The sequence below is a fragment of the Akebia trifoliata genome, chromosome 3 (genome assembly GCF_017979445.1).
Source record: "Akebia trifoliata isolate Shusen 1 chromosome 3, ASM1797944v1, whole genome shotgun sequence".
NCBI classification, from domain to species: Eukaryota; Viridiplantae; Streptophyta; class Magnoliopsida; order Ranunculales; family Lardizabalaceae; genus Akebia; species Akebia trifoliata.
In genome coordinates this window covers 46,853,825-46,875,042 of record NC_141377.1, presented here as the reverse complement: position 1 = coordinate 46,875,042, position 21,218 = coordinate 46,853,825, and the positions used below count along the sequence as shown (strand labels likewise).

Below are 21,218 nucleotides of genomic sequence, written 5' to 3'. Positions count from 1 at the left end.
ACAAGGAAAAATCTATGGTTCTATGCACATTCCACGCATCAAATGAGTATTTTTTTTTTCAATCGATTTATTATTATTCTTACAACAAATTATTTTTGAGTTGTAATTTTCTAACTCAAAAAGTTTTACTCGGTCAAAGAGACAAGGGCACAGAACCATAGATCCTTTTATTCGGTATACACAAGGAAAAATATCTATGATACTATACATTTACCACGTTATCTGAGTGAAGACCGAGTGAAAATTTTTGAGTCAAGAAATGATTAGTCTATTATTTTCTATTATTGTGATCTTGTCTAACTCTATCATGTCCCGTGTCTCTCGTTCCTTCTCAATCAATACCTCATTTTAACTTATCTACAGGAAGGGCAAAAAAGGCATAGTGGCGATCAAAGATTTCATCCACCGAAGGCTACAATTATTCCCGCTTGTTTTAAGTTCATTTTTGAAAGCTTAGCCTAAAGGGCGGGCCATATTCCCGCAGGTTTAAAATCTCTGAAGTCACCCGTCTCCACGTCAGCAAAACATAGCCACTCAGCGGCACGTTTTTTCCGAAAAATAATTCTAAACCTAAAAAACCCTTAAAACGATAAAAACTTCTCAGATCCTTCACTCTCACTAGCACTCATGACTCAAGGTATCGACTTCGTTCACCTCTTCTGCAACTCTCTCCACATTAAAAAAGCAAATGTAACAGACGAAATTGCCCATCTCTTCCTAAATAAAATGAAGACTCAGCTTTAAAGAAAAAAATTAAATATAGTTGTCGTTTTTTACTTTTTTTTTTTCTCCCTATGTTTCAGAGCATGTGAAGACTGACTGTCAGATTCTATTCTCTCTTCTTCTCCTTATATTCTTCTCGTCCTCTTCTTTGAGGAGAATCGATAGTTGATAGATCGGTCAATGGCGGCCTCTTCGTCTCGAGGACGCAGTAGTTCGCCATTTGGTTACCGTAAACCTTCCAGCCCTTACTCTTCGACGTCTTCTTCTTCGCTCATGAACGCTAAATCCATCCCTCGTTCTTGTTCATCTTCGTCTTCTTCATTTTACGGCTCTGCAAGTGGTTTCTCATCCAAATCCGTGACACAAAGTCGAGGTCGCAGTGATTCGACACATCGAGATTCGAGAAGCCATGGAAGTCTTACTTCGATTGCTTTTCCTTCTGCGGATGAACTCATTGGGGATCCGGTTGATGCATCGAGATCTGGAGATAGCATTTCTGTTACCATTCGATTTAGGCCTTTAAGGTATGTAGATCTGGTTGAATTTTGACGGATCTGATGGTTTTGAGAGTGGAAGGATTGAAATCTGGGGATTTAGGGTTGCATTATGGATTTGTGGAGTTGAGAGATTGTGTTTCGAACATTTTGTTGTTGTAGTGAGCGGGAATTTCAACGTGGAGATGAGATCACATGGTATGCAGATGGGGATAAAATTGTTCGGAATGTGTACAATCCAGCTACGGCATATGCATTTGGTAATTATGTTCAATTTTCAATTTGACATTTGAAAGTATTGTTGATTTGTTAGAAGAACTTCGGAGCTGAATTAAGATCCCATCTATGTGTTCTACATTATTAGTTTTCATTGGTTTAGTTGAATTCTGGAGAAGATTTACAAAATGCGTTACCCATGGTAATATTAATTGCCTGAATGCATCAACAAAACAGATGCAATTACTGGATTGATAATGTTCAGTTTCTCTTCTCTTGTTCCTCTGGTTGTTATTGTATGTTTGATACTGGGAGAATTTTTCCACTTTTTTCTTCTTTTCTTTGGTGGATATACTTCATAAGCTATTACTGTTTTTGTGTGACAGATCGAGTGTTTGGACCGTCAACAACTACTAATGTGGTGTATGATGTAGCTGCTCGACCAGTAGTCAAGGCTGCAATGGAGGGTGTCAATGGTATTGTGTCCCATCCTTAAATCCTCCCAACTCTTATCCAAGTGGAGTTACTGAACACATTGATTTTTTTGCAAAAGCAATAATTGGTGGAATTCCTAATTGAATGCTATTATTTGGTAAATAACCCGATTTTATTGAAATCTTCTTAATACTTCTTTCCATTTCAGGGACTGTTTTTGCTTATGGTGTTACAAGTAGTGGGAAGACACATACCATGCATGTAAGTTCCTAGATCACCAAGCTGATATTTTATTCTTTCTTTGACCATTTATTCATCCATCATATAGGTTAGACCGTTGGATTGCTACCTTTTCTTTCTTTTGTCTTTTAAAACAAAAAAAAAAAAAAAAGACTTGATATGATTAATAACGTCTCCTTGAAAGCAAGGAATATTGAAAGAATATTGAGAAGATTTCTTCCCCTTTCTCCAAAGGTCACTGATCCATTATGGCGTAAGAACTTCCAACTCTGAATAAAAAAACCGATTGGAGCAATTAGATCTCTATCGAACAAATCAGGATAAAGTATCCCTAATTTCCTATATACATAAAGAATCTGGATATTGATACAATTCATCTTATTCTTATTTGTAGTATAGTACTTCAGTAGATTTCGCTTCGTTTATCATTTAGTTCAGTCTCAAATCTCAATTTAGGTTTATTCTTTAAAATGAATTTCAATATAATAAACAAAGTGGTATTATGTTTCGTTACCAAGGGCCTCATTAATAAAAAAAAAAAAAAACCCGTCTCAGGGCTTTGCCATGACTAACTAGTTAAAGGCTTAGACCGGGTAGTTATCTTAGGAGATAATAAAACAACACCATAAAAGTCCAATGAGTGTTGACATAGTTTTAGTTACATAGATGTTTTCTCCAGCTTGTTAGAATTCTACTAATTAAGTTTGTTTCCGAGCGATGATAGTGACTATGACTTGATCTCCATGGACCTTACAATTGTTATTGGAGCTTTTTTTTCCCCTCTTAATGGAAGGTTGGGTACATAATATTTGACCAGAATATATTTAACAAAGAATTTTAATGAATCCTCTATCTTATGAATATTTGTATAAAGACACAACCTAGTTTATAGTCAACAAAAGCAACACAAACTTTTGATCTTGGTTTAAGATGATTGTTAGCTTTTCTAGATTTATTTCGTGTACAAATTTATGGTATATGATTTTTGGGTTTGGCTAGGTTAACCATTACTTTTGGTAGTTATTGGGTTTATTTTTTAACGTCTGTATTTTCACAGTTTGTTTTCTTTATTTATATTATTAATTTTGTATGATGGTTGATCTGGTTATACCATGGAAATGTTTTCTTCATCTGTAACATTTATAAATCTTTTCTATTTGTTATTTGCCTTTATTCCAAAGTTCTAAGGCTTCAACTTTTTTTTATTATGAATCTAATATTCATGCATAAATGCAAACTATTCCTTATAGATCTTGTTTTTTACTTCTTTTTTTCCATGTTAATATTTTCCAGGGAGATCAAAATTCTCCGGGAATTATACCATTAGCCATCAAGGATGTTTTCAGCATAATCCAAGATGTAAGTGTATATATAAAATTTGCAACATTGATGTGTAACTGTACATTCTTTTTTTCCCCTTCCAAGTGTATGACTTTACATTTATGGATGACATAATTATGTCAATTTCCTTGCAGACTCCTGGAAGAGAGTTCTTACTTCGTGTTTCATATCTTGAAATATATAATGAGGTCAGTAGTGGTATGCATTGTTTGAATGTATCTGGCAAGATTTCATGTCTATGACTCTTCTTCTAATTTTTCAACAGCTCTTTTTCTGGGTTACTCTCAAAGCTATAATCAATAAGCAGTTACTTCCTGTCTTTCTGGATTAGTAAATTTTTATTTGAGCACTAAACTTCAGAATTAAGTATTGTATATTGGTTTACATTCAGTCTTTGGTGCTTTTAGACTACACATTCTTTGGATTTGAGTATTTCTTTTCAACCATGTAGAACTTTTTATCATTCTTAATGTGAATGTCGTCTAATACATATTCTTTGCTTATTCTGATTTTAGGTAATAAATGACTTACTTGATCCAACAGGACAAAATCTGCGTGTTAGAGAAGATGCACAGGTTTGATGCTTAACTGATGAATTCTGATCCTATAACTTATTGGCATTCATGTTAATTAGGGTATAGTTTTCACTTGAATTGTATTTATTGTTTAGTTTATGGTTCCTACTTCCTTTTGATCCTCTAGTAATCATCGTCAAAGCCTTATCCCAAGGATTTGGGGTCTGCTAAATGAATTTTGTTCTTCCATTTCCCTCTGTCCAAAGCCACATTTTCTATTATTCATATTCACTTTCCCTATCTCAATTCACATTCTTTTGGATCTTCCTCCCGCTCTTCTATAACCTTCGATTTGAATACTTCTTCCAACTAGGGCTTTAATCAGCCTTCGTCGAATATGCCTACACCATTTCAATTGACTTTCTCTTAGTTTATCGCTTATTGGAGCTATTCTTACATTTTCTTGAATGTATTCATTTCTAATTTTATCTTTCTTAGTCTTTCCACTCACCATCTCAATATCCTCATCTCTACTATGGTCAATTTATCAACTTGATGCTTCTTGACTGCCCAACATTTCGATACAAAAAACATAGCTGGTTTTACCGCCTTATTGTAAAGTTTTCCTTTTAGTTTTATTGGTATGCGTCTATCACATAGTACTCCAGAAGCACACCTCCACTTTAATCACCCAGTTTTGTTCCTATAGGCAACATCTTCCTTAATCTTTCCATCCTTGTATAATAAACCTGAGATAACGAAAGGCATTGCTTGATGGTATTTTTTGGATTATCAATTTTTACTGGATATTCCTCGACTTGGTTTTGGTTCTATTATTCTAAAGCCCTTGGACTCCAACACAACTCTACATAATTCTAGTTTAATGTTGACTTCCTCTCTAGTTTCAACAACTAATATTACATCATATGAAAATAACATACACCGAGGTGCTTTGTCTTGAATAGGAGTAATTACTTCGTCACTTGCGGTTATTTTATCTGCAAATAACTTGAAATTGGTATGCCACTTCCTGGAGACTTGTAATTTACAAATGCAAAGAAAATTTGCTTGGGTCTTACTGCTAAGAGTTGCTATTTTATTATCTGAAGTGATCAAGGGCTTCATGGGGCTCTGTTTTCAGTTTTTATTTTTTTCCTCCCCCTTCCAAGTACATTATTTAGCACTATTTCTGTTCATATATTCTTGTTGTACTGCTGGTATCTTTTCATCTTTGATTGCATGGCTCACATTGTGCTCACTGCACTATTGCTATATTTTCATTGTTAATTGTGATTTGTATTTCTCTCAAGAGAACTAGGTGCTCAAAACCTTCTGCACTATAGATAGTTTCCTTTCCTTACGAATATATGTTTTCAGTTTTTGTATTTATTTCTCTCTGTCAAAAACATTTTACAATGTGGACATTATATTTGCTTTGCAGACCACTTGAAATCATTGGTGAACATAAGAAATAGCTATTTATTTTCCATTATTTTGGTTAGATAACTTTTAGATTTTATTTAAGAGAAGAATAAAAACCTAAGAATAGGTTTTGATGTATGAAGAATGTTGTTATACACCATCTTTAGCCAATGAGTTGGCATCACTGTTGGTATTCGTAGCATATCAACATCAATCATCATTGTCATCATCCCAATGATTTGGGTCTACTAAATGAATCTTGGCCCTCCATTCAGTTCTGTCTTGAGCCACGACTTATGTTATTGGAAGTGTGTAAATATCTGCTTTTACTATCTCGATCCACGTTCTTTTGGGTCTTCCTCTCGCTCTTTTTGAACCCTCAATTTGTATATTCTTTCCAACTAGACCTGTAGCTGGCCTTCATTGAAAGTGCCCAAATTGCTGGTATTTTATAATTATACACAATTTTATATACCTTTTCCTAGTTTCCAAGGGCCTTCTTAAGCACCCTAATCCCAACCAATAGCATTGGAAGAATTAACCTACAACCAAAGGAGCAACAAAGAAAGTGAGATATTATTTATCCTTGAAAGAGAGCCCTTACTTCAGGTGCTGTAGGCCCGGTGGAAACCTTAAGATCAGAGCCCTCTCATATCTAGTGCCCCTTGTTTTGACAAGATGGGGCCAAGTATCTATCGATATCCAACTTCAACCATCCTTGTTTTGGCTTCTCCATATTAGCTTCACCTTTTTTCTTCATGGTTTTATATTCAGATAAATCTTTCCAAACATATCACAATCCGTTAATTTGCATTGTTTGCATTCCTCCAAAGTGAAAACTAAACTAATCATCTTGAGCTTTATGCAGGTGAAAATATCATGTGCTTATATGCACCCCCACAATTTTCTTTTCTTTGCCCTCCCCAGTAGATACTGATGAATCATGAAACTTTATTATGAGGGGAAATAAAAAAGGAGATTACAGAAGGGGCAAGAGAAAAAAGAAAGAATGAATGAAAGAAAGAAAGAAAGAAAAAGAAATTACATTGGCATATCCAACTTGCTATACAAATCAGGTCCTAAGAACACACTCTACATTCTTGTTGACCTGAGACCTTTCTTTGTTTCACATAGATTTACTATAGTGTGTGGAACATTTTTGTCCACAGTGCGACAAAGTTTTCTTTTCATCCTGTTTTTTTATTGTGCGAAATTCATTATATTGTTATATTTTAAAAAACTGGCCTGTTAATTGTGCGTACTAAAAGTGTTGCAGGGCACTTATGTCGAGGGTATAAAGGAAGAAGTAGTATTGTCTCCTGGGCACGCTCTTTCGTTCATAGCTGCTGGAGAAGGTATCTTATGGAGATTTCTGCTGATGGCACACACACATCCATGCGCGCATGCATGCACATACACTTAGTGTTTCTAACTACTGATGTTTATGATGGCAGAACATCGTCATGTCGGTTCGAATAATTTCAACTTATTCAGTAGCCGAAGTCACACCATTTTTACTCTGGTACATACTTTTCAATGGAACCGGCCTCTTCTTGCTTTATTAATCATAGGAATGGCATATTGAGGAACATGGGATGCTATTTTATGGCTTTGCGATGCTTTGTTCTTTAATTATTGCTGTTTCTTTTTCTTTATGGGAACTTAAATGACATTTTCTGTTCATTTTATTTTATTTTTGATTCTTTCATCTCTCTGGATGTGCTTTTTTTTTAATTGTTATTTTAATTAATGTGGTTAACCAACCCAAAACTAAAAGAGTGTAGACTTGTATCTTGTCTTAAAGTTGAAAGATTTGGAGGATACTAAGGAACACAATGAAGCATTGAACAACTCTCTCTAGAAATGATGTAAATTATTTTATTTATTATTTTGCAAGTTTATGTCTTAAGTATTGTTGATTTAATATTACCATTCTGCGATAAAAAGCTAGATGTGCCTTTATGTGATTCACCCATCCAAAACTGAAACAGTCTGAATTTTCCGTTTGTAGAAAAACTAATTAACCCAGAGAGCTCAGATTTCTATAGGCAAACTCTTCCTTGAAATGAAATGAATTATTCCATGTGACATAAGAATACCATTATTCTGATTAGAAATTAAAATGAAGATATTTGAAGTCCAACTTAATAATTTGGTTTTGTTAATTTGATAAAATAGTATTTTTTTTTACTTCAATTTATATTACCCTTTTTGGTCACAATATATCATAATGCTGACTTGATAAACAAATATATTTGAAGCCCATTGAAATAACTATAACGAACACCTAGGGGGGGGGGGTGGTGAATGGGTTTACTACCAATTTTTAAATATCAAAACAATTAATGTTCCATTTGAGCAAACATAACATATAATCAATAAGATTTTATAGAATTAAAAACAGAGTAGAGTTTAGAGAAAATCAAACCATCAAAGAGGCACAAATTTATTGTGATTTGGCAACCTCGGTCCCTACTCAACTCTCAGAAAGCTCAGTAACTTTTGCTGATGTCTTTTTATTCAATGCTTTCGGATTACAACCGCTTACAAAGAAAAGCGAGCACACTGTCGTGATACCATGCTTGAGACTTTCACCTGAGCCGTTCCGAGATATCACAACAAGAAATCTCTGTAAAAAATTAAAGATAAAATGGAACAACTCTCTCTCTAACTCAAAATATTACTAAAAATAGATCAGAGGAGAAGAAAGGGAGAAAGGCAATCTCAAGAGCTTGTCTCAGATCTGATTGAACTTTGCTTGATGCTCTCCTTTGATAGATCTCTCCGATTTATAGAAGAGAAAAGAGAATATGGTTTAAAGGAAAAACTCTAACAACCAAGGATAGACTCTAGATAGAGTCGAAGACTTAATCAAATAGACCAAGTCTTTCTATAAAAAAATAGTTGTTAGAAACAGATTGTGAAACAATCGCACAGATTGAAACTTAAGTGTTTGGTCGACCGAACATGTCTGGGTCAACCGAGTGACCACACCAAAGAGATATGAGACTTTCTTTGATCGACTGAAAGGACTTGGTTGCCCGAGTAAGAAAAAGCGAAGGTTCATGAGTTTCGGGTTCAGTTGTTCGAGTGAGCAGAAAAGAGGAGGTATAAGAGTTTTGGGTTCGGTCGACCGAACAAGGACACTCACACAAATTTTTTTGGATTTTCCTTTTTCGGTCTTTTAGCTTGTGTTGGTCTAGATCGGTCCTTCATGCTTCTTTCCAACCTCCTTTAGCTTGAGCTTCAACGAATATTACTTCAATACGATCTTCAAGCTTTAGACTTCCCAACACAATCTTAATGTTATCAATTACATAAGCAATAAAAGATTTACGGGGAAATCTATATGAATCATGGATGAAGACAAATGCTTCTACACCAATCATATTAGTTATGACATCTTGTGAACTTGATGAAGCATTATTTTTTTCCCTTCAGTTTTTTATTTGCCCTTTTCGGTCACATATTACAATAGTTTAATTATTGAACTATGAAATGTCGTAGCTATAATTTATTGACTCCAGATGCATCTAAACAGTCACCCAAAACAATCATTCGGCATGGGCATGATACAGTCTCTATACCTTGCATCAACATGATGTACATAACAAGGACATCAATTTTTTCATTTTCGATTGTGTTGATGTTGACATTTATTGATGTGGATACACGTGTCAATACGTTATACATCCTGACATACACACTGATATATTACAATGTTACCTTCTGTTCTAATATATTTGTATAAAGTGATATGAAAAAAATGCTGATATGTGAGCTGTCCTCCATACACTACTTTATCAAGGTCGTAAAACACCACTTTAGTTGTTTTATAGCTCCCTCTTATTATCTTCTTATATATTAAGATATTGGATGAGACTGATGTATGAAACTAATTTTCCTTTTCTGTTCTATTTGTTTCCTTTCTTATTTCTGTTAGAAACCTTGACTTAAATATAACAAAAAAATGAAGTGCCCACTTAGCTAAGTGGTAAGATGTGTGGAGTGTACTTCCCACGCCCCAAGTTCAAACCTTCTTGAATCTAACTTCATTTGCCATCCACTAACCCTATACCTATCAATATATATATACACACAAAAAGGTATTATAATACGTGTATGGATTTGTTTACGTTTAGGGCTTCTCAAGGTGTTGTGTCAGATATTCATACATGTGTCTATGACTATTACGTACAATATAATAATTATTTTTTATTAGACAATAGATCCATTTAATAAGGCTATTGAATTTATACAAATACATCCATCACTGGATAGATGCAGCATAATGCGCATCTTGTAAGCTTGTTCAAGCGATGGTGGATAATGCTCTATTCATGCTTCCTTTGCTATAGCTGAGAGCTTAAACACCCTATCCACTGCGATTTTATGGCACATGTTTGCTTTCTGTCTTTTAGATCTGTTGTTGCTACTTTTGTTCTGTACACTTTAAACAGCCACATTCAAGGCTGGTTAGATGCCTTTGAAGCCCAGTGGTGCATTTTGTTGGTGGTATATGAAAAAGAGAGCTGTCAAACTTTGAGGTTAGCAAATGGCATCGTGGACTTTCTAGTCCATTGTTCATGGTGGACTGGGATTCACACCCTAAATAGCTAGGACAAAGCTTGAATGATGATTTTCATGCGTGTGGGTGGACAAGCAGCATGGCTTATGAGCCTTATCTCAAAAATTAGGGGTTCGGTGAATGAATCCTGTTTCTCATTGATTGTTGTTGTCATAATTGATTGATATTCTTATCAAAAAAAAAATAATTGATTGATATTCATGCCATATTTTAGCTAGTTTGTCCATACTTGCACCTTTTGTAGGTGCAGAAGGACAAGATCTTGTTTGTTCAATCACAAAGGATTCTTTGCTATTTTAGTTCAATTATTTTACAGTTTTTCCTTGTTGTTTATTTTCTTGGCTATTTATATTCACTCATACATATCTCTCCCTCACTTTTCCTTCTCTTGCTCTGCTTAATTCTACACATTATTTGTTTCTCGCAGATGATTGAAAGTAGTGTCCATGGTGATGAATACGAGGGAGTAATATTTTCCCAGCTTGTATGTGAAATCAATTATTATTGTTGAATCTAGAATAATTCTTTTCTCATTGATTTACCATCTTAAATTTTCCTTATTTCTTTGTTGTAGAATTTGATTGATCTAGCAGGATCTGAGAGTTCAAAAACTGAAACAACTGGACTAAGGAGAAAGGAAGGATCTTACATAAACAAAAGTCTTTTAACTCTTGGAACTGTAAGTGCTAGCTATTTGTTTCATTAATTCTAACTAATTTTTTTTTTTGGTTGGTATCATTTATTGATTTCCTTTGTTTAAATAACACTATTCCATTTTATTGAAGTCTAGTTTTGTTGTATTTTATGTGTACTTTTTTAATTTTAATTTATTTTTAATGTTGGAAAATAGAGTTTGGCATGTTGTCAATTATAGCCTAAATTGAAGTTGTAACAGGTTTTTCAAGAGCATACACTGATTGTGGGTTTGAATATTAAAGGTAATTGGAAAACTGAGTGAGGGGAAAGCGTCTCATGTTCCATATCGTGATTCTAAGCTTACCCGCCTTCTACAATCCTCGTTGAGTGGCTGTGGACATGTCTCTGTGAGTTTTATCAAGCACTAACAATTTATGTATTAGTGAATTAATTTGATATTGCATGTTCAATGTATATGGGAAATCATGAAACTTTTGCATGTGTACAGAAAATTTTATCATTCATTTCTATGTAATTACTTATTATACTCTTACTCGGTTATCTTCATTTTCTTCTTTTCTCCTTGGTTAATCCTTGCAATGAAGTTGTTAAGCTATGCTTGTATTCATTCATATATTGAATTATTGTCCTTTTTTTGGTTGTCATCTAGAAGTTTCTTCTGGTATACTAACTAATGGATCTTATACAGCTCATATGCACGGTTACTCCTGCATCAAGTAATATGGAAGAAACTCACAATACATTGAAGTTTGCGAGCAGGGCAAAGCGTGTAGAAATCTTTGCTTCATGCAACAGGGTAAGTAACTCATATCATATATAGTGTAAATGAGTTATAAGGTTTCAATTAGATGTCAACTATTAAAAAACTGAAAGCTTGGGTTTCATTCTTTGAAAACTTTGGCATGCCAGATTATTGATGAGAAGTCATTGATTAAGAAGTATCAAAGAGAAATTTCGATCCTCAAACAAGAACTTGATCAGCTAAAGCAGGGAATTCTTCCTGCTATCAATCATGAGGAGATCATAAGCTTGAGACAAAAGGTTCTGTTCATGTCATATTTGATTTTTGTGATTATACTTGTTAAGTTTGTTGCTTTAATTATATGTATTATTCTTTTTTGCTCAGAATTTATTGATTCTGGTATCTTTGAACAGTTAGAAGAGGGTCAGGTAAAAATGCAGTCAAGACTAGAGGAAGAAGAGGAAGCAAAGGCAGCTCTCATGAGTAGAATCCAAAGGTTAACGAAGCTAATACTTGTTTCTACAAAGAATACAATTCCTGGATGTTTGAATGATGTACCCAGCCATCAACGGCGCCATTCTTTTTGTGAAGATGATGTAAGTTTTATGGTTTGTTTGGTTGTGAAAATTAGCACTAGTATGTGCTCTTTTATGTTCTTTTCTTTTTGATCTTAATCTATACTAGTGGGAGGTGCATGAGATGCACTTTCACACCCAAAAGCAACCTGAATAGATGATTTCTATCTATTGTATTTGAGCATTGTTTTTAACTGATGGTGTCACGGCGTCGCCGGTGCGCCACTAGTTAGACGTGGAAAGGGCTGTGGAGACCGCATGGTCGAAGTGGAGTCGTCATGTTGCGGGGTGGAATGGTAGGGATGAGTGTGAAGCTTAGTCCCACATCATATATGAGAATGTTCAAATCTTCTATAAGGACAAACCAGACCCTACATAGTATAACGCGGTTTAAAGCAGTGCGGGCTTTGGCCTAAGTAGACAATATCATACTATTGTGGGCTTAGGGCGTTACAAATGATTTGTTCTTAATGTCCACCATGAGAAAAAGCTCAAATCCAATGTCTAGAACCACCTGTTAAGCTGATTTCCATTGTAGAGGTTCGTCAAGGATTAATCCAAACATTCATTGGTTCAATGGGCTAAAAGATTGTTGAATAGTGAAGTTTGGTTCAACCAACATATACGACTTGTACTATTGACCAACACCTCAAGTTTCCCCGAGGGAAAAAAGAACCATTTAAGATTGAAGGTTTGAGTGAATCTTGTGATGTGTGTTGGAAAGACAATGTTGTCATTGTGCAAGGGCAGCACAAAGACTATTTTATGCTTTTTTCATTTAATAAAAACAGTCAAAATTAGAGGAAAATTCATTATTAGCTTAGTTTTGAAGCTTTCTTTCGATGAAAATAGTAGATGGTATATTTAGCATTTGAAATATGAATATGATATTACAATGAAATATTAGAGAAATGATGAAAAACCAAAATTGTGGGAAGCTTATTAAAGTAAATTCAGAGTTAGCCATTTCACACATCGATGTCCATAGACTTAATATATTCATGTGGCTATAAAAATTCAGTGTTCTGTAGTTTCTTGCATAGATTGAAGCATATGTCTACACATTATCTTTTACCAATTAAATGAAAGCTTTGGAATAACAATCTGATACAGAGTCCCATTTTTGGGATGTCATTTGTCCAAGGGATGTTATAATCATGAATTTATGGGATTGACTGAAATCGTGATTTGAAGTTGTTAAAAATTTGTACTTCTTTCTAACCTTTCGGGCTGGCCGTATTCCCCATTTCAATCTGGAAGACATTTTGACGCCTATCCTTTATCTTGTCTGTTGTCAGAAATTGGATGTCTTACGCGAGGTTTCTCCTCTGCCTTATGAAAGTGAGAATCAGAAAGACTCCCCATATTATGCTCTGTCAATGCCATCAGACCCCTCTTGTGATTTTAAACACAGAAGATCTTCCAGTAAGTGGGGTGAAGAACAATCACCAGTCAACAGTTCAGTCACAGAGTCAACTCAAGCCGGTGAACTTATCAGTGGTAGTTCCAGTGGTTCTAGGTTGCCAATGGTATGTTTTGGTGTCCATTTACTAAATGATAATCTCTAACCAATATCTAGGATAACCAAGTGCTTATTTTTTTTGGTTTAATAAAATATCGGTAGCATGGATGGATGACAATTCTATCACTGCAATCAACTGCACAAATCAAGATTAGGGACATGCTGTGTTGCTATAATTCCTTAAAGCCTTAAACTATCACTATAATCAATGATACTTCATTATGCTCATCTTAATCGTATACACATGATACGTTACAGATGCTGCCATACTATACTGGATACTGCATGAATACTTCTACAATATTATTTCCCATTTCCTGTTGTACTTGTAATTACTTCTTAAATCCTAACAATTTGTTTGTTTGTTTTTGTCAACAAATAGATAAATAGTATACCATTGCATATCTCACAGTAAACACCTTTTCTGTATTAGATGTTTCATTAGATTTAGCATGATATAAATACAAAAATAAGAAAAAGATACTTACTTTTGTAAAGGCTAAAATTAAAGCATAGCATCTACATAATGGACGTGATACCTGTGCCACATTTTTAGCAATGTTCGTATCAGTATCTGGGCATCTTAGATCATAACTCATTGTACATGAGTAGTTTATTGTTGGCATAAGTAAAAGACATCGAATATATCATATTTTAGTCAGGATGATTACCTTCCTTGTATGCATGCTGTATTTTTTTCTTTTCTAATTCTGTACTTTCTTTTTAATGTATTCATTATATTTTCACCTCATTATCTGTTTAGCATTAAGGGTTTTTTTTAAGAAAATCCTATCGACATACATGCATCGGTTTGCTATTATTTATGGCTTCGATTGTCTATTACTAGCTTCATTGAACTTTTTAATCATCGCAAAGATCAATGAGCAATGGACGTATAGTTTTTATTGCCACCACTTCTAGAAGTTGACAACTGTATTGTTAACCTTAATTCTTGTCATATTTTGGAATTCTTGTTTGTGGGAGTATACCATTAGGTCTTATCCTTCTCTTATCGTAATGTAGGCTGGGATGACAGTCTCAGAGCAGAGGGAGCTACTTGTTGAACAGGTTAAGATGCTTGCTGGAGAGATTGCGTTCAGCACTAGTACTCTGAAACGCTTAATGGAGCAATCTATAAATGATCCAGATGGCTCGCAGGCTCAGGTATAAATTTCCTTCCTTGTCTAAATATCATAAAAATTTGGTTGGATCATCTCTCTCCAATAGGTAGGTGTAAATTTTTTTTTGAATGGGTGGTCTTAAATTCTGATACAGGGTCTCTTAATGATACTAGAATATTGTGGGTTGCAAAATCTGGACTCCTCGTCATCACATTTCCGTTGCTATTTTGCGCCCCCCCCCCCTTGTAAAATCTCAAGAATTGCATATTTGCATCTCATTCTTAGTATGAATAAAAAACTCAAATTATGTCCTTATATCATTTTTCCCTAAATATGCTTCTTTAATGTTTTCTCTTTATTAGATTCTTATTTCATATAATATCGATAGACATGTTGAGATGCAATTTCTGTGTAATGCCCTCTGCCCACAATAGTACAATATTGTCCCCTTTGGGCCGAAGCCCGTACGGTTTTAAAATGCGTTGTACCATATAGGGTTTGGTTTGTCCTATAGACCAGGATTTGAATGTTCTCATGTCCGATATGGGACTAATTGCATTCCTTCCTGCCATTCCACCTTGCCATTGACGGTTCCACTTCGACTCTTTGGTCTCCTTAGCCCTTCCCATGTCTAGCCAGTGGTGCATCGACGAGCATGACAATCTCCCGACCAAACAGGAAAAACCGTCCTCAGCTCTGATACCATTTATAATGCCCTAGGCCTACAATAGTACAATATTGTCCGCTTTGGGCCGAAACCCACACGGTTTTAAAACGCATTGGACCATGTAAGGTCTGATTTGTCTTATAGGCCAGGATTTGAACGTTCTCATGTCCGATGTGAGACTAATCTCACTCCTCCCTGCCATTCCACCTTGCCCGTGACGGCTCCACTTCGATCCTTTGGTCTCCGTAGTCCTTTCCACGTCTAGCCAGTGGTGCGTTGGCGAGGCCGTGCATTCTGCTTGTTGAAAGGTTATGTTACTATTACCTTTTTCATACTTGATTCCCTGTTACCATCTCACCGATTAAAAGTCAGAAATCTCTCCCATCAAGCTTCACATCATAAAACTTCCTTCATTTTATTCTCGCAAATTTCAATATTTGGGATAAGGCTTTGTTGTCGAGACTTCAATCTTTGGATGATTCACTGTTGCTATTCTAAACATTGGTGAAACCCATCCAGGAATTTTGGGATTTCCCACCGTACCACCTATTTCACATTTCAACATCCACCACCTCCAATGATTCTGGGGTATAGACTCTGCATCTTGGTAATTGCACTAACGAGAGACCTCTTGCCCAAGGTATTGGTAAAGGAAACTGAAAAAGTGGATAGAAAGTTGCTTGACTAGATTGCCAATTATGTTAGCAGTTGTTTGCTAGACACTAAAAAAAAGAATTCAAGACTGCATCTTGGTAATTGCACTAACGAGAGACCTTTTGCCTGAGGTCTTGATAAAGGAAACTAAAAAAGTGGATAGAAAGTTGCTTGACTAGATTGCCAATTATGTTAGCAGTTGTTTGCTAGACACTAAAAAAAGAATTCAAGTTGCTTATATACATTTATGAGGATGAATTTCAATTAAGATGCTTCATATGCTTTCTTTTGATATCCATAATACATGAATATAACGATCTATAAAATCTACTTGTTACTGTCTATTAGTCCTAAACAGGATCCCATTGATTTATTGGTTCCTGTATCGAGCGATGATACAATTGCACAACAGAGTTTCTTTATCTGAAATTTTGTCCCTTTTCCTTGACTGGGTTCTTGTTGGGAATGCTTTCTACAATACAGATTCAGAAACTGGAATGTGAAACCCAAGAGAAAAGGAGGCAAATGAGGGTTCTAGAGGGACACATACTCGAGAGTGGTGAAGCTTCAATGTCCAATGCATCAGTGGTTGATATGCAGCAGGTAGTGATAGTTTGATTTTTATCATTGTCAACAACAAAACTTCAGTTACTTTTCTCCTTACTCACTAAGGTGCTAAGAAGTTTATTTAACAAGGGTGATTATATTGTGGGTTATTTTGCAAACAGACAGTTATGAGATTGATGACACAGTGCAATGAGAAGGGTTTTGAGTTAGAGGTAACTCCTTGATTTTTAAATTTTTTATACTATTTATTGTCATAGAAAAGCTGGAGCCATGCAGCTTTTTAATTTGTGATGTATTTCATGCCCGTTGATGCTTCTCTTGCTAAAATAGTATTCAGTGTTATAAACATTTTAATTAACTACTATTTGCTAATGGCAGGATACCAACTTTTGCTAAAATCAACTATTCTTATTTCTCATTTGGTTAAATCCTGTGGGTTTTCGATGCAGATAAAATCAGCAGACAATCGTATCCTTCAGGAACAACTTCAGGATAAGGTTTTTAGCTTTGCTCATATGACAAATTTTTGTTTATTTATAAGCAATATTGTTTTTTATTTTTTACAGTACCAGACCTTTAATATTCCTCTGGGTTGAAGATGCTTGAAGCCATCTTTTATAAATAAAAAGCTCTGCCTTTCTCTGCAGCTCTTTTTTCCCTGTTTTTTTCGTTTTACAAAGTTTGAGGTAGTTTTGTTGCTTTCAGTGTTCAGAGAACAAAGAATTGCAAGAGAAAATACTTCTCCTGCAACGGCAGCTGGCTTCGGTCACGGGTGATAAATCAACATCATCTTCTGATCAGTGTGTGTCTGAAGAATACATTGATGAGTTGAAAAATAAAATTCATTCACAGGTTGTTACTATGATCTGCTTATATTTGAATTAATATGTTCATTTGGCGTAATTGTTAATAGTTGATGTCTTTGGTGACAATGGGTTAGATACCATGCCAATCCCCACATTCATACTTACTGAGTCCAATCATTTTAGTTTAATTTCCTTGAGTGGAATATAAATTTTTATTTGAAATTTGACCGGCCACATGAAGATTCTAAACTGAGGGACATTCATCAGCACCTTTTCTTTGATATAGCGAAACATACTTCTAGTAGGGATTATTGGTCTAGAAGTTTTGTTCACATAGAACTGGTTACTGGGACCAGTTTCAATTCAAGCTGTTGGTTTACATTGTTATATAGAAAGCAAAACTTTGTTGTTCTAAACAGACTAATAAATCTTTGAAATAACTAAATTATAGAAGTTTGCAAACTCTAAATGAACCAAGTATATTTGTAAGTGAAATGGACAAATATATCTAATTGCGCTTTAGATTTAGTCAAACTGGATTCTTCAACCACGGATATGATGACCTTGGTTTTCCCCTGTTTAGTGCAATATTTTTTCTGTGTATTTATTCTAGATTTTATTGGGCCTTGTTTATTAATATAGCTAAACCTTAGTCCTTTCCTCATTTGTACCGTGTTGCATAATCAATGTTGTTTGAAACTTCTTATTAAACATAAGAGTGCATTTCGGCTCATCTCTTGGATCTGGTAATACATTTATGATTTATGGGATGTTTATTGGTTCTTGCAGCTAATTTAGATGAATTTACTTGTCCCAACAGGAGATTGAGAATGAGAAACTAAAGCTAGAACATGTTCAATTAATGGAGGACAACAGTGGATTGCATGTACAGAATCAAAAGTTGGCTGAAGAAGCTTCTTATGCAAAGGAATTGGCATCTGCTGCTGCCGTTGAGCTGAAAAATTTGGCAGATGAGGTCACTAAGCTTTCGTTACAGAATGCAAGACAAGAAAAAGAATTGATAGCCGCCCAAGATATGGCATATTCCAGAGGTGCTGTCATGCAAAATTATAATGGTGCCAGCCGCAAGTATTCCGAGACCAAGATTGATAGTATGAAGCTTGGAAGGAAAGGTCGACTTACTGGAAGGGGTAATGAAATTCATGGCACAGTCTATGATGATCGTGAATACTGGAATCTTGATCCCGATGATATAAAGATGGAATTGCAGGCAAGGAAACATAGAGAGGCTACTCTAGAAGCAGCTTTAGCTGAAAAGGAACTTGTTGAAGAGGAATACATGAAGAAGGTTGATGAGGCAAAGAAAAGAGAAACAGCCTTGGAAAATGACTTGGCAAACATGTGGGTGCTTGTTGCAAAGCTAAAGAAAGAGGGTGGCGCTGTCCCTGAGTTGAATGTTAATGAAAGATTTACTGATAGAATATACCTAGTGAATGATCTGAAAGCAAATGACAATGACAATAACGATATTGGCCTCAAAGATATACAAGTTTCAGATAGCACAGAAATGGTTCAAGATGTTCCCGAGGTAGAACCTATGGTTGTCCGCCTGAAGGTAATTTAATTTTGAGTACGTATATGCTTTTGTCTGACATATCTCAATGCTAATGCATGGGCTGGTTGGATTTACTCCATGTTCTTATAGACTTTGTTCTTTTGGAGGTGTTTTATTTATTCTTTCCTTACCGTGTCTGTATTTAGGCCCGAATGCAAGAGATGAAGGAAAGACAGCTTGAAGGGTTGGGTAACGGTGATGTAAATTCTCATGTATGTAAAATTTGCTTTGAAGCACCAACTGCTGCACTTCTCCTCCCATGCCGGCATTTTTGCTGTAAGCATTAATTGGCTTGAATTCATTCTGTGTATGATTTTGCATGTGCTCATTATTTTGAGATTCATAATCAACCTTGGTGTAATTTGTGCAGTGTGCAAGCCTTGTTCTCTTGCATGTTCCGAGTGTCCATTTTGTCGCACAAAGGTTGCAGATAGGATCTTCACTTTCCCTTCCTAATCATGCATCATGTGCTCCAGAAGGTTGTATAAAATGGTACCTTCCATAACATGATCAAAATTTTTTATTAGACCCATTTAAATCAAGAGCTTGATCGATCTCAGTAATCTGAATAACGTTTCTGATAAATGCTTTTGATTTTTTTTTCCAGGGGACTTGAATCATCATTCAGCCGTTCATTATTTTTTCATGTAATATCAGCTACAATTGTTTCATTAGTTGGACAGTATGTAGCTGTGTCTAAAAGGTACAACCATATATTCTCTCCCTAAAGGGCTGTAAAAAAAGAAAATGGAAAAGAAGCAAACAAGAAATTTTTTAAGTTTCAATTCTAAGACGTGTGATTAGTGTTCAAATATACCTAAAATACTATCTAGTTTGTTTTTGGACAACCATTATCATGTACAGATGGTCAACTAAAGCTTCTGTAAATAAGAAGCATTGTATTGGAATTTTTCTTCCTTTTGAATGGATTGTGGAGAAGCATTATTTTCATCCCTCTGTCCCGTCAGTTATGCAGCATTTATATTTTACAGTGCTGATGGCCTCATTGATGTTACTTTCAGGATATGGTTCCATCCATCCAAGAAGTGCCTCATTAACTAGAATGCTAGCACACAGGGTGTAGTTGGTCCGTCCGACAATTGGGCTAAGCATATTAGATTTACGGTGCCAATGCGTACCCCATGTTGAATCAGGTGACATCTTAATTCCACTGTTCAGGTTTTGGCTCACTCTTTTGGACCAAATAAATAACTGGGATGGGCTGGCTACTACTGTGTAGCATGTCAGGACTTGAATTTCGTTGTTCAAACACTTCTCATTGCAGGTTTGAAATCAGTTGAGGGAGGAGCAGTATTTTATTAACCGAGAGAAGGGTGAGGCATAATTCTTGGGGAGATCATCTCTTTCTTCAGTATTCTGAGAAGTATTTTAGTGGTTGGGATTAATAATGTTTTTATATGAATAATTTTTCATGAGTCCTTTGATCCCGACCCATCTTTTGCTTAGGCAGTATTGGCTTCAACTCACACCTTTCCCCAAAATTTTCGTGGTCGTCAACCAATCACATCCCTCCATTCAAATCTATAAGATCATGTCTTGTGTTAAAATGCATCATGGTACACATTTTACCCTAAACACATGTAATGGAGTTGTCGATAGTCAAGTGAAATCCAAACCACAAATAATTTGATTTGTGGATAGCATCATTGTGGTAAGCGTTGTAATGCTACATGAACCATTAGGCAAGGCATGGAAGGGGAGGTCACAGCTTCAGAGTGAATTGTTTGACAAAAAAAAGAGGGGTTGAAATTCATCTTCAACTTCCACTCATTGATTCATGCATTGTTAAGTTGAGATATGCCCCGGGAAATTAAGAAATGATCCTTTTCTTCATTTAGAGTTTCATTCAATGTATGAGTTTAGATAAATATCTTACATCTAAACAAAATTCTTTCTTGTTAAAGAATCTATTTCTAGTTGCTCCGTAGTAATTAGAAGATTCTGTGGAAGAAATGTAACATTTTGCTTTTGGTGGCAACGTACTATTGAGTGATGGTCTTGCTTGGGGAAATCAATATGAAATCAATATATTCTAAGAAGAAATATTTGAATATCGATCTCATTGATCTCATGAGTATCATACAAAATCCCATCAATCAAATCACTTTTTGATAAATATGAGATATTTAAGGTGTACAAGTAAAGAGATTTATTCTTTGATAACATATATGTTGGATTTTTTCTCTAACAACTTAGATGGCATGAAGTAGGTGTTAGAAATATTTTTAACATAAATTTTGTAGGAGATTTTTTTGGGTATCCCACTCCTTGAGATATGAGTTATAAAGATAATAAGTATTTTCTTGAAATACGTGTTACAATGATTAATTGACTTT

The 21,218-nt window shown here is 35.2% G+C and overlaps 1 protein-coding gene across 1 annotated transcript; it reads left to right on the top strand.

Moving 5' to 3' along the window:
- The first annotated feature begins 888 nt into the window (after positions 1-888).
- Positions 889-21,004, top strand: LOC147407430 (kinesin-like protein KIN-7D, mitochondrial). Its single transcript, XM_086436002.1, has 26 exons — positions 889-1,247; positions 1,380-1,477; positions 1,820-1,909; positions 2,077-2,129; positions 3,402-3,467; positions 3,584-3,637; positions 3,965-4,024; positions 6,663-6,741; positions 6,841-6,908; positions 10,402-10,458; positions 10,549-10,653; positions 10,913-11,017; positions 11,320-11,427; positions 11,541-11,672; positions 11,787-11,969; positions 13,247-13,477; positions 14,494-14,634; positions 16,396-16,515; positions 16,641-16,691; positions 16,929-16,976; positions 17,185-17,331; positions 18,106-18,861; positions 19,008-19,137; positions 19,232-19,353; positions 19,469-19,564; positions 19,884-21,004. Exons 1-24 carry the CDS (start codon positions 904-906, stop codon positions 19,315-19,317), a joined length of 3,312 nt encoding a protein of 1,103 aa, XP_086292128.1. The 5' UTR covers positions 889-903; the 3' UTR covers positions 19,318-19,353; positions 19,469-19,564; positions 19,884-21,004.
- Positions 21,005-21,218: the final 214 nt, after the last annotated feature.

Bases quoted from the DNA above. Each gene is read 5' to 3' on its own strand.
- LOC147407430 (XM_086436002.1), top strand. From the start codon at position 904: ATGGCGGCCTCTTCGTCTCGAGGACGCAGTAGTTCGCCATTTGGTTAC. The intron at 3,638-3,964 runs GTCAGTAGTGGT...TTCTGATTTTAG, and splicing joins ATCTTGAAATATATAATGAG to GTAATAAATGACTTACTTGA. The intron at 10,654-10,912 runs GTAAGTGCTAGC...TGAATATTAAAG, and splicing joins GTCTTTTAACTCTTGGAACT to GTAATTGGAAAACTGAGTGA.